Source organism: Schistocerca cancellata, chromosome 6 (genome assembly GCF_023864275.1).
Source record: "Schistocerca cancellata isolate TAMUIC-IGC-003103 chromosome 6, iqSchCanc2.1, whole genome shotgun sequence".
NCBI lineage: Eukaryota > Metazoa > Arthropoda > Insecta > Orthoptera > Acrididae > Schistocerca > Schistocerca cancellata.
Window position 1 is genome coordinate 371,672,059 of NC_064631.1, and position 14,758 is coordinate 371,686,816.

The 14,758-nt window shown below is 38.8% G+C and overlaps 1 protein-coding gene across 1 annotated transcript in view; it reads left to right on the forward strand.

Annotated features, from left to right (window-relative positions):
• LOC126088335 (dynein axonemal heavy chain 10) overlaps positions 1 to 14,758 on the forward strand; it is a 1,153,099-nt gene that overhangs the window by 465,856 nt on the left and 672,485 nt on the right. The window contains exon 23 of the mRNA XM_049906469.1: positions 10,834 to 11,091. Coding sequence (XP_049762426.1) covers positions 10,834 to 11,091 — 258 coding nt within the window. The remainder of the gene's footprint in view (positions 1 to 10,833; positions 11,092 to 14,758) is intronic.

Consider the following 14,758-nt stretch of genomic DNA (forward strand, 5'->3'; position numbering starts at 1 on the left):
TGGTCTTTTGGGCTGTTGTGATTAAGACGTATGTAACTGTGCTCTCCCAGTATGTTGTTAATTAAAAGTTATAATATGTGGAAGTCACAAGTTTTCATTCTTGTACGTAGCTACATCCTGTTCTCCATCTCCTGATGTGACAAGGACTTTCATTTTTAAATGGACGTCTCTGGAGAAGAAGTCACAATGAAGAGAGAATTGCCAGTGCACCCATGATGGCACTGTAGTACATCACTGGGGAGACAAGGGGAATGTTAAGCTGTATACCAAAATTCAAAGGAAGTAACATTGGATCAATGTTCCTCAACTGCCACAACATTTTACTAACACACATGCATCCATACCTGCACGCATTATTGGGCATATAAATTCTGATGTGGCTAAATGATAATCAATTCAGCTCTGGACAATTCACATTATCTCTCTCCATAACCACTATTCTTTTAACATCAGCAGGCATTGTTACATTTAAAAAAGCATATGTTTGCACAAAAACCACACTTTCATCGTATTATTACAATCTGTTTATACAATATAAAATCTTTAATTTCATTGTTTGAATACATTATAGTTATAGTGTCAGGTATTCTTTGTGAGGTACCAAGCTGTATGTACTGTGTCTTGTCAAAATTTAGTACCAATCCATTTGCTGTGAACCACCCATTGATACTTACAAATATTTCATTAGCTGATTGCTCAGTGAGATCACATGTACTGTTTTTTATACCAATACTTGTATCATCTGGATATAAGACAAAATTTGCATTTTGTGACACTGCATATGGAAGGTCATTAATATATAATAGGAACAACAAGGGACCTAAAATAGAGCCCTGGGGCACCCCTTGTCTGATGGTTTCGTATTTTGAATGACTATTGTTATGTGGTAAGCCCGATACCGACATACACTTTTTTCTATTAAAAGGTAGGATGAGAACCATGAGCCTGCTACTCCTGTTATTCCATAATATTTTAACTTTTTTATAAAGATATCATGTTTAACACAATCAAAAGCTTTAGCCAAATCACAGAATATTCCAAGTGGTAATAACTTTTGATTTATTGATTCTAATATATCATCTGTTAACATGAATATAGATTGATCAGTTGACAATCCTTTCCGAAATCCAAACTCATGGTGATTGGGAATATTTTTCTGTACTACGTGTTTATAAAGTCTATTGTACATAACCCTTTCAAACACTTTTGAAAATATTACCAATAATGAAATGGGATGGAAGTTTCCTACTGATGATTTGTCTCCCTTTTTGTGTAATGCTTTAACAATAGCATATTTAAGCTTATCTGGAAAAGTACCACTGTGGAGGGATTCATTACATAAGTAAACCGAGTGAGGTGGCGCAGTGGTTAGCACACTGGACTCGCATTCGGGAGGATGATGGTTCAGTCCCGTCTCCAGCCATCCTGATTTATGTTTTCCGTGATTTCCCTAAATTGTTTCAGGCAAATGCCGGGATGGTTCCTTTGAAAGGGCACAGCCGATTTCCTTCCCCATCCTTCCCTAACCCAAGCTTGTGCTCCGTCTCTAATGACATCGTTGTCGATGGGACGTTAAAAAACACTAACCTAACCTAACCTACATAAGTAACTCAGTATGTCACAAAGTTCTGAAGAGCAACATTTAACTATGGTAGAGCTGATTTCATCATAACCACTGAAACATTTGTTTTTAAGAGAGCTAATAATATTAAAATCTCATTTGGTGAAGTAGGATATAGTTGAATTTTGTCAAACTTCTCTGGAAATGCATTTTTTAAATATTTTAAGCTGTCTTCTGAGGAACTATGCAAACTTTAGTTGTATGCTACTGAAAGGAAAAAGTTGTTGAAAATGTCTGCAATTCTGGAGGTATCTCTGATCAACACATTACTTACATTTAACATAACTACCTCATTTGCGTGATTAGTTTTTCATGTTTCACTTTTTACTATGTTTCATATAGTTTTTATCTTCTTATTAGAGGCATTTATTTTTTTCTTGAAAATGAATATATTTAGAGGTTCTAATTACTTTGTTTAGAATTTTACAATATAATTTGTAATGTGATTCAGCTCTGTAGTCATCATTTTCCCTTGGCATTGAGTACGGTCCTATTTTTGTTTTGCAAGATACTTTTATTCCATTTGTAATCCAAGGTTTTGAAACATTTAATCTATTTGCTTTGATTACTTTCTAAGGCCAGCAGTTTTCAATGTGACCAATAACCATCATTTTTCATTTATCCTGGGTGAATTGTACACATCTTTCCAGTCTGTATTCCTCAAATAGTTTTTTACACTTTCAATTCCTGTTTCATTTATTATTTGTACAGTTTCCCACATCCTGTTATAAGTTGAATCAGACCCCACTATATTAAATGCAAGCAATTGGGCATCATGATATGAAAGGCCATTAAATCTTGGATGTATACTATTATTTGCTAGTGTGGTAGTATCTATGAAAATGTTATCAGTATCAGTGCTGCTGGTACCCATAACCCTGCTTGGAAATTGAACTTAGTGAATGAGATTATAAGAAGCATTAAGAGACTCTAGTATGGATCTTGAGTGACTATCCTCCAGAAAACTTAATATAAAATCTCCACTTAGTATGATTTAATTACTTTTAGAAGTTAAAAAATTTAATACTCCTTCAAGCTGTTTAGTGAATAACTAGAAACTACTGCAGGTTGGGTGGCAGGCAGCGGAGAGGGGGGTAGCGGAAAAGGAGAGAAATAGAGAGAAATAAATAAAAAATAAAATAAAGTAAAATAAATAAATAGAAAAAATTAGGTGTGGTGGTGGAATGACAGCTGTGTAATGCTGGAATGGGAACAGGGAAGGGGCTGGATGGGTGAGGACAGTGACTAACGAAGGTTGAGGACAGGAGGGTTATGGGAATGTAGGATGTAGTGCAGGGAAAGTTCCTACCAGTGCACTTCAGAAAAGCTGGTGTTGGTGGGAAGAATCCATATGGCACAAGCTGTGAAGCAGTCATTGAAATGATGGGTATCATCTTCTGCAGTGTGTTCAGTAACAATGTGGTCCACATGTTTCTTGTCTACAGTTTGTCGGTGGCCATTCATGAGGAAAGACAGCTTGTTGGTTGTCATGCCTACATAGACTGCAGCACAGTGATTGCAGCTTAGCTTGTAGACTACATGACTGGTTTCACAGGTAGCCCTGCCTTTGATGGGTTAGGTGACGTTAGTGACCAGACTGGAGTGGGTGGTGGTGGGAGGATGTATGGGACAGGTCTTGCAACTAGGTCTGTTACAGGGGTATGAGCCATAAGGTAAGGGATTGGGAACAGGGGTTGTGTTAGGATGAATGAGTGTATTGTCAATGGCAGAATAACACTGTGGGAGGGATGGGAATGATAGTGGGCAGGACATGTCTCATATCGGGGCACGACGAGAGGTAATCAAAACCCTGGCAGAGAATGTAATTCAGTTGCTGCAGTCCAGAGTGGTACTGAGTTATGAGGGGAATGCTATGTTATGTTATGTAGCTTATTCATCTCATTACATACAATTTTCAAATCATTTGACTTGATGTACAGGAGACATGTCAAGGTTTACAAAATAAAATTTTTTCACTTTTTTAAGAGAAATACAAAAGTTTACATTATATTTTACATTTCTAAGTTTCAGCTACACATGTACATAAAATAATAAATGTATTACAATCTCTGTGTTCAGATTGTGAAGCTGTCCTCAATGAATTCATCGACAGAATAATAACACTTTTCCACCAGTAGAGTAAAGAGCAATCTTTTCAGTGAACCAATCTCCATTTTAAATATATTACTGCCTTTTATTTTATTGAAAATTTTTAACCCCATATACTCTGGCGTTTGGGCATAAAGTTTTAAACGATGTGTTGGAAGTTTGAAGTTATCTCTGTGGCGGGTGCTGTAGTTGCGGTCAAAACGGAAATTGTCTAGTGTATGTTGATTTCTATATAGGAACACCACCATCTCATATATGTAAAGTGAGGCGATAGATAGTACTTTTAAATTTTTTAACAGTGGTCGACAGGATTCCCGTTTTTTTGCAACACACATGTTTCTAATTACTTTCTTTTGTAATACTAGGAGCCTAGTGACATTTGCTGAATTTCCCCAGAAGATTATGCCATAACGAATAACTGACTCAAAGTAGCAGTGATAAACTATCTTTCTGATATCCATGTTTGTGGCACCTGACAAAATACACATTGCAAATGCTAAGTTGTTCAGTTTATTTGCTAAGTAATCTATGTGTACCTTCCAAATTAAATTTTTGTCATGATTTAGGCCTAAGAACTTCACGTGGTTTGCTTCTGTTATATCCTGATCATTGCAAGTTATCTTTATTTCACTCCTTTCTACTGATTTAGCTTCAAATTGCATCATTTTGGTTTCAGTTACATTTAGTTTTAGTCCATTTTGATAGAACCAAGATTCAAGTTTTTCTAAAGTATTTTTGGCTTTTTCTGGAATATTTTCAGATGCCTCATTTTCAATTAGAACTGATGTATCATCAGCAAATAAGACTGAATGAACATCAATAGCAAGTGGTAGGTCATTTACATAAAAAAGAAACAGATAGGGACCCAATATCGAACCTTGTGGGACTCCTTGGGGAACTGTTTTCCAGTCTGATGAATAATTGGTTCCATTTGAAGTTAAAATTACTCTTTGTTTCCTACCTGACAGGTAAGAGCTAAACCATTTTAAAGCAGTGTCTCTGATTCGATACATCTGTAATTTGTGGAGGAGTAATGCATGGTTCACTGAATCAAAAGCTTTAGTCAGATCACAGAATATACACTCCTGGAAATGGAAAAAAGAACACATTGACACCGGTATGTCAGACCCACCATACTTGCTCCGGACACTGCGAGAGGGCTGTACAAGCAATGATCACACGCACGGCACAGCGGACACACCAGGAACCGCGGTGTTCGCCGTCGAATGGCGCTAGCTGCGCATCATTTGTGCACCACCGCCATCAGTGTCAGCCAGTTTGCCGGGGCATACGGAGCTCCATCGCAGTGTTTAACACTGGTAGTATGCCGCGACAGCGTGGACGTGAACCGTATGTGCAGTTGACGGACTTCGAGCGAGGGCATATAGTGGGCATGCGGGAGGCCGGGTGGACGTACCGCCGAATTGCTCAACACGTGGGGCGTGAGGTCTCCACATTACATCGATGTTGTCACCAGTGGTCGGCGGAAGGTGCACGTGCCCATCGACCTGGGACCGGACCGCAGCGACGCACGGATGCACGCCAAGACCGTAGGATCCTACGCAGTGCCGTAGGGGACCGCACCACCACTTCCCAGCAAATTAGGGACACTGTTGCTCCTGGGGTATCGGCGAGGACCATTCGCAACCGTCTCCATGAAGCTGGGCTACGGTCCCGCACACCGTTAGGCCGTCTTCCGCTCACGCCCCAACATCGTGCAGCCCGCCTCCAGTGGTGTCGCGACAGGCGTGAATGGAGGGACGAATGGAGACGTGTCGTCTTCAGCGATGAGAGTCGCTTCTGCCTTGGTGCCAATGATGGTCGTATGCGTGTTTGGCGCCGTGCAGGTGAGCACCACAATCAGGACTGCATATGACCGAGGCACACAGGGCCAACACCCGGTATCATGGTGTGGGGAGCGATCTCCTACACTGGCCGTACACCACTGGTGATCGTCGAGGGGACACTGAATAGTGCACGGTACATCCAAACCATCATCGAACCCATCGTTCTACCATTCCTAGACCGGCAAGGGAACTTGCTGTTCCAACAGGACAATGCACGTCCGCATGTATCCCATGCCACCCAACGTGCTCTAGAAGGTGTAAGTCAACTACCCTGGCCAGCAAGATCTCCGGATCTGTCCCCCATTGAGCATGTTTGGGACTGGATGAAGCGTCGTCTCACGCGGTCTGCACGTCCAGCACGAACGCTGGTCCAACTGAGGCACCACGTGGAAATGGCATGGCAAGCCGTTCCACAGGACTACATCCAGCATCTCTACGATCGTCTCCATGGGAGAATAGCAGCCTGCATGGCTGCGAAAGGTGGATATACACTGTACTAGTGCCGACATTGTGCATGCTCTGTTGCCTGTGTCTATGTGCCTGTGGTTCTGTCAGTGTGATCATGTGATGTATCTGACCCGAGGAATGTGTCAATAAAGTTTCCCCTTCCTGGGACAATGAATTCACGGTGTTCTTATTTCAATTTCCAGAAGTGTACCTGTGACCTTTCTACCTTTATCTAACGTGGAGTATATTTTTTGGATAAACTCATTTATAGCATTCGCAGTGCTTTTACCCTGTTGGAATCCGAACTGTTTTTTAAAAATTATATCATTTACAGTAAGAAAGTTATTAATTTGTTTTGCTGCAATCTTTTCAAACACTTTAGAGAAGACCGGCAAGAGAGAGATAGGGCAGTAATTCCCCATATCTTCTGGCGATCCTTTCTTGAATAGAGGTTTGATCTCACCATATTTCAATACCTCTGGAAAGCCTCCCTGTTCATAAGATTGATTTATAATAGTTGACAGTGGTTGGGAAATAATATCGTACACATACTTGATTACAGATGTTGTTATTTCATCCCACCCATGTGAGGTTTTGTTTTTTAGAGACAATATTTCCTTTTCCACATCCCTTTGGGTTATTTTTTCAAATTGTTTAAAAGATGTGTTCTGGCTGTTTTCCAAATTTGTGATGCCCTGATAGAATGTCATATCCACATCTGATCTTACTACGTTTAGGAAGAATTCATTGAAACAACTTGACATCTCAACAGGGTTTACTATAATTTCATTTTCATGTCTAATTTTCAAAATCTCATGAATTTTTACTTTGGCTCCTAGTTCAGACTACAACTGACCACACTGCTTTTGTCTTATTTCTGTGTTCTCATATGACTTTATTATTTGCCGTTTTTTTAGCTGCCGCTACAACTTTCCTAAATACAGCTTTATATTGTTTGACATTAATAACAAAATCTGGATTTCTGTTTGATTTTAACTCATTGCGGAGCTCTCTCTTTCTGGCACTAGAGATCTTTATTCCTGTTGAAATCCATTTGAGTTTACCATTAACTTTCTTTTGCTTATATCTACGAGGAAATGATTCATTAAATACCTCTAAGAAACAATTTAAGAATTTGTCATAGTTTATCGAGCTTGAACTATTGTAGTCTACAGGCCAGCTTATTATACTTAATTTACTGTGGAATAAATCCATTTTACTTTTACTGAGATCCCTTTTTATACACACTTCTGGAGGCTTTAGGTTATTTGCTTTTGGGAGCTCAATAAACAGAGGTGAGTGATCTGAAATGCCCAAGTCTAAGCAGTATTTGTGCATATTTCCACTGTCAAATTTGAAGTTAGTAATAATATTATCAATGCAGGTCACTGATCTGCTGTTTTCCCTAGTGCCTTCAGAAAAATTTAGCTTGAAACCAGATTTCTGAATTTAGTCACGAAATTTTGTGGAATCATTGCTTTCAAGTAAGACATTTAAGTTGAAGTCTGCTGCTATAACAACTTTTTTTGTACTTTCTTTCTGGAGTTTTTCCAGGAGGCATTCGAATTTGGTTAAAAACACTTTTGTTACCGCACATCCAGGAATTCTGTAGATTGCTATAACCAGTGTATTCAGATCACTCAGTTCTACAGAGCAACTTTCAAACACGCTCTCTTCATTTAAATAATTAAAACTATCTCTTACTGTATAACTTATGGAAGAATTGACAAGAATGCAGGAGCCTCCACGAGATTTGCTTATTCTACAAAAGCTAGCAGCTACCTTAAAATTATTAATACTATTTAGTACTTTTATACTATCTTCTGTTAACCAGTGTTCATTTAGGCAGATTATTTTAATATTTACGGATTCTGAAAGCAGAATTTTTAGTTCGTCGATTTTTGAGAATTTACGATTTGGTAGTTCTGCCCCTAAGCCATTTATATTCCAATGCATCAATAGATCATTTTTGCTTTTAGTTATTTTATGTGCATCCTTTGTTTGGTAGTTAAACTTTTTATTTTCAGTTTGAATTTTTTCTTTGTCACCCCTATCACAATGAATTAGTTTCCCTTGCTTCTTAGGGCTTTACACATGTCTATGAACATTTTACTAAGGTTCACAGAGCCTAATCTATTCAAGTGCAGGCCGTCTTTTCCCAGACACTTGCAGTTTAAGAATTTGTTTGGGTCAATGAATACTGCATCGAGTCTGTTGCACTGTTCCCTAATGCCGGTATTTATCCTGTTGATGTAAGTATCACTTACCGATCTTCGATGAATAATTCCACTAATTACCAGCCTGGATGTTGGGTATACCGTTTTCGCCGATCTAATCAGATTCCGTGTTTCATTCACGATTTCTTCCTCACTGTTACTGTGGATGGAGTTTGTGCCCACGTGGATTAAGACACCTCTGTAATCGTCGGTACTTAAAGTTTTGTTACCAATTTCGCCCGTGTTTCTTTTCGTGGACAATACATTCTTAAAATGTTTGTTGAGTTGATGTGATCTGATTCCAGGTCAAACATCGACCTTGCAGTCCGGCACAATAACATTTTTTAATATAGAATCACCTATTAACAGAAAATCATTTTTGTCATCTTCTTTGTTCATTGCACTTTTACATTTGTCCTTCTTATTATAGGAAACTGTTTTCCATTTATACTTATCACTTGTTTCACTGACAGAGTTCTCTGTGGTATTATTCGCCGTGTTACACAAATGCGGATGTTTGCTACTTTGTTCAGTAATCGGTTGATTTCTACAGACGCAGGATTTTCTTTCAATAACCAGTTCAGAATTTTCTTGTTTCAATGCTAAAATTTCCGCCTTCAGCACTTCAATGTCACTTTGAAGCAATTTAATAATTTCTTCTTTTGAGTTCACGGTACTTACGAGTTCAGCCGTCTCAATACGCAAACAATGTGGACACGACCATGGAAACTCGTCTTTTATGAGTTTTAAATTCACTTTCGCACATTTTTCATGAAACCAGTAGTTACACTTCACACAAAAGATGCCTTTCATGGCGCGTTTCGAACATTCCCTACACGATGAACTATTTAATTTAACCTTTTTTGAGGACTGAGATGTGTCACAACACTCTTCTATCGGCGCCATCTTGAACCTGCATGGCACCATCCTATGCCAACCTATTCATGGGCCATCTAGAGGAATCCTTCATAAACACCCAGAATCCTAAACCCCTCACCTGGTTCAGATTCATTGAAGACATCTTTGCATTTGATTGTGTGAATAATGACATTATGTTACAGAAATTACAATTCCATGTTATAAATAGAACAGCATATGAGTGGTTTAAGTCATATCTACACAATGGGAAGCATAAAGTTTTTTTTTATATAGTTTGAGTGATTTAAGGAAGTTTCCTACTTCATCTAACTGGGGTGAAATTACATTAGGTGTTCCACAGGGTTCGATCATGGGTCCCCTTCTATTCTTGATATCTGTGAATGACCTCCCTTCTTATCTGAAACAAGAAAATAAACTAACACTGTTTGCTGATGATACAAGCATCATTATTAATCCAGTAAAAGGAACTACAATAGAATATTATACAAATAGTGTCTTTGGAAAAGTTATTGGTTGGTTTTCTGTGAATAGGCTTGCTCTGAACTTTGAAGAAACACAGTGCTTCCAATTTTCTACTTTCAAGGAATACAGTTCATTCAATAAATATAACACACCAACAGAAGTCAGTAACAAGGGTAGAGCATACTAATTTTTTGGGTGTACATATAGATGAGAATCTTAATTGGAAAATTCATATTTCGGATCTCCTAAAGTAACTAGGTTCAGCAACTTCTGCAATCAGAATAATTGCTAATAAAATGTCTTACAGACAGCAGTAATAGTTGTAAAAATAAATAAATATATAGGTATAATACATGCATTTTGTGCCATTTAAGGGAAGGGGGTAAACAATAAAAATTTTAAGCAATTTAAAAAAAGAAAAAAAAAAGAAGAAGAAAAGAAAAAACCTTGGTTCATGTCTCCATTTCTTATGCACTTGACACATTCCACATCATAATGGTTACCTGAGACTGATCAATGAAACCTGTAACTAACTAGAAGCCAAAGAGTATGCAAGTCTGTAGTGAGGACTCGATAAAATAGTACAGCAAGAACATCCCAATGCGATTTAAAATGAACATGGCATGTGCTGGAGGATGTGGAGCTATCCTTCTCATTTGCGGCTGAGTGGTATTACATAGTGGAAAGTTACTGGACTCATACACTGGAGGACAGTGATTCAAATCCTAATCATACCATCTGGCTTAGGTGACCCTTGTTATTCCAAAATCACTTGAGGTGGCTGACAGGATTTTTGCTTTGAAAGAGCACAGCTGATGTACTTCACCATTCTTCCCCAGTTTCAGATTGTTCTCCATCTCTGGTGACATTATCTTTGATGGGATGTTAAACCAAGTATTACTGTCTTCCTTTATTTGCAAACTACAGCCAGAGGGTTTGCTCTAGAGACATGATAAGGTCTCACACTAGTAGCACAATCAGTGGTGTGAGATTAGCTGCAAACTCATGCCTATTGCTGCTGGATATGAGTGCAAAAGTTACAACATAATTTTCCATTGGATTATTGAGATCTGTAGAGATATAGGGGTTACCACAGAGAGAGGCAATAGTAAGTTCATATATATATATATAAGGTGAAATTTTATTGAATTTTTATTGATGTATGTACTGTAAATTGAAAGTATTAGTTATTGCATTATTATGTACTACTAATTTTGCAATTCGTACTCTTCATTTTTGAGAATTATTACAGGTGGGAGATCTTCAGTATGCATCCCCAGCAACTGTGTCACGTGCTGGTATGGTTTATGTGGATCCAAAAAATCTTGGTTACCAACCATACTGGTCACGCTGGTTGTCAATGAGGACAGACGCAAAACAAAAATTGGCTCTGAATGAATTATTTGAGCGGTATGTGCCTGACGGACTTCGGTTTATACATGAAGGAGTATTTGGTTATGACCAATTTGCACCTCTGAAGACAATGATACCACAGACACCACTGAATATGGTATGGAATGAATAATTAATACATACAGTACTTTAAAATGTCTTTAGTCATATCTATGTATTATTTAAATTATGTAAGTGTATGCAAACAAATTTTTTACCAAGACATTCCTAACTTAGCTTGTGGCACTGTTGGCACCAGTTAATACTAAATAGTTAGGTAGATTTAAATACATATTATTACATAAATTTTGTATTTTACATGTCTTTTAAAGTAAATGAGAAAGTTTAGGGGATGTCATGCAGCTTAGTCTATGGTATACATGATGAATATATAAAAGATCGATACAAGAAGATATTACATCTCAGCAAAACCAATGCAGCAAACAAAAGGGCTCTGTTTGTTGAGGCTACATGAATTTTGCTGGGATAAACTTTTGCTACAGTGTTCATCTTTAGCACACACTAATGTTTTTTGGATGACAATAGACAGTGTGGTTCTGAGGTGCAAGACTCACATGTCTCTCGCAGTTGACTGCTCATATTGTGTGCAGCCGATTCTTTCAGTTCTTTCAGTTCATTCTTGGTATATTTTCATCTCTCAACACAAAGCAACATTTACTCTTTTTCTCATAAGTAAGTAAACTCTGACAAGCCAACTGGTGTCTTAAAACATCAGACACTATAAAACAGAAGTTCAATATCATTTTTAATAATCCAATAATTTATGGACATCACATGCGTCCTGCCTCATGCAGAGCTAAGGTGTGAAAAAAAAGTCTCTAATATCAAGCGATTCCAATACATGAATGTGCATAGAAATCTATATTCAATTGTTCATTAGTCTTTTTTACAAGCACCACATACACTAACACATCAAAGAATATTACATAATTATTCCCTGAGTTTTCATCATGTCTTCTGTGGCACTGGCGGCAAATACCTGCCATCATCAGTGACTCGCCCTTCTTACAGTCTACTAATAACAAACTTCTGACCTGCACATAGAAATAAGTGGATCAATAGAAATGTTCTCACTCTCTCGCACTTGTACATAAAATATCGGGTGTTTGATACAGTTGAAGGCCAAGTATTTCTAGAATTTACACCGAATTTCTAGTGGTGGTTGCTCATGTCGGCACCAATGATGTGTGTCACTATGGATCGGAGGAAATCCTCTCTGGCTTCTGGCGGCTATCTGATTTGGTGAAGACTGCCAGTCTTGCTAGCAGGATGAAAGCAGAGTTCACCATCTGCAGCATCATCGACAGGACTGACTGCAGACCTTTGGTACAGAGCTGAGTGGAGGGTCTGAATCGGAGGCTGAGATGGTTCTGCGACCTTGTGGGCTGCAGATTCCTCGACTTGTGCCATAGAGTGGTGGGGTTTTGGGTTCTGCTGGATAAGTCAGGAGTCCACTACACACAGCAGGTGGCTACACCGGTAGCATGGGTTGTGTGGCATGGACTGGGCGGTTTTTTAGCTTAGATGGCTCGAGCAACTACAGAAAGGGCAACAGTCTCAAAGGGTGTGGAGCAATGTCCAGAAATGTGGGGACCAAGCAGCAATCTGTATTGTAATAGTAAACTGTCGAAGCTGCATTGGTAAAGTACCAAAACTTCAAGCACTGACAGAAAGCACCAAAGCTGAAATCGTTATAGGTATGGAAAGCTGGCTGAAGCCAGAGATAAATTCTGCCGAAATTTTTACAAAGGCACAGACTGTGTTTAGAAAGAATAGATTGCATGCAACCGGTGGTGGCGTGTTTGTCGCTGTTAGTAGTAGTTTATCCTGTAGTGAAACAGAAGTAGATAGTTCCTGTGAATTATTATGGGTGGAGGTTATACTCAACAACCAAGCTAGGTTAATAATTGGCATCTTTTACCGACTTCCTGACTCAGCAGCATTAGTGGCAGAACAACTGAGAGAAAATCTGGAGTAAATTTCACATAAATTTCCTCAGCATGTTATAAGATTAGGTGGGGATTTCAATTTACCAGATATAGACTGGGACACTCAGGTGATTAGGACAGGTGGTAGGGACAGAGCATTGAGTGACATTATACTGAGTGCACTATCCAAAAATTACTTCGAGCAATTAAATAGAGAATTGACTCGTGGATATAACATCTTGGACCTACTTATAACAAACAGACTCGAACTTTTCGACTCTGTACGCACAGAACAGGGAATCAGTGATCATAAGGCCATTGGAGCATCCCTGAATATACAAGTAAATAGGAATATAAAAAAAGGGAGGAAGGTTTATCTGTTTAGCAAGAGTAATAAGAGGCAGATTTCAGAGTACCTAACAGATCAAAATGAAAATTTCTGTTCTGAAACTGACAATGTTGAGTTTTTATGGAAAAAGTTCAAGGCAATCATAAAATGCGTTTTAGACAGGTACACACCGAGTAAAACTGTGAGGGATGGGGAAAACCTGCTGTGGTTCAACAACAAAGTTAGGAAACTACTGAAAAAGCAAAGAGAGCTTCACTGCAAATTTAAACGCAGCCAAAATCTCTCAGACAATCAGAAGCTAAACAATGTCAAAGTTAGCATAAGGAGGGCTATGTGTGAAATCTCTCGGACAAACAGAAGCTAAACAATATCAAAGTTAGTGTAAGGAGGGCTACGTGTGAAGCGTTCAGTGAATTCAAAAGTAAAATTCTATATACCGACTTGACAGAAAATCCTAGGAAGTTCTGGTCTTAACATTAAATCAGTAAGTGGATCGAAACAGCATATCCAGACACTCTAGGATGATGATTGTTGTTGTTGTGGTCTTCAGTCTTGAGACTGGTTTGATGCAGCTCTCCATGCTAGGATAATAATGGCATTGAAACAGAGGATGAAACACACAAAGCTGAAATACTAAACACCTTTCTCCAAAGCTGTTTCACAGAGAAAAACCACACTGCAGTTCCTTCTCTAAATCCTCACACAAACGAAAAAGTGGCTGACATCGAAATAAGTGTCCAAGGAATAGAAAATCAACTGAAATCACTCAACAGGGGAAAGTCCACTGGACCTGATGGGATACCAATTTGACTCTACACAGAGTATGCAAAAGAACTTGCCCCCTTCTGACAGCTGTGTACCACAAGTCTCTAGATGAACAGAAGTTTCCAAATGATTGGAAAAGAGCACAGGTATTTCCAGTTTTCAAGAAGGGTCGTCGAGCAGATGCGCAAAACTATAGGCCTGTATCTCTGACATCGATCTGTTGTAGAATTTTAGAACATGTTTTTTGCTCGTGTATCATGTCATTTCTGGAAACCCAGAATCTACTCTGTAGATTCCGGAAACAGCACTCGTGTGAGACCCAACTTGCTTTATTTGTTCATGAGACCCAGAAAATATTAGATACAAGCTCCCAGGTAGATGCCATTTTCCTTGACTTCCAGAAGGCATTCGATACAGTTCCGCACTGTCGCCTGATAAAGTAAGAGCCTACGGAATATCAGACCAGAAGTGTAGCTGGATTTAAGAGTTTTTAGCAAACAGAACACAGCACGTTGTTTGCAATGGAGAGACGTCTACAGACAAAGTAACTTCTGGCGTGCCACAGTGGAGTGTTATGGCACCATTGCGTTTCACAATATATATAAATGACCTAGTAGATAGTGTCGGAAGTTCCATGCGGCTTTTCGCGGATGATGCTGTAGTATACAGAGAAGTTACAGCATTAGAAAATTGCAGCAAAATGCAGGAAGATCTGCAGCAGA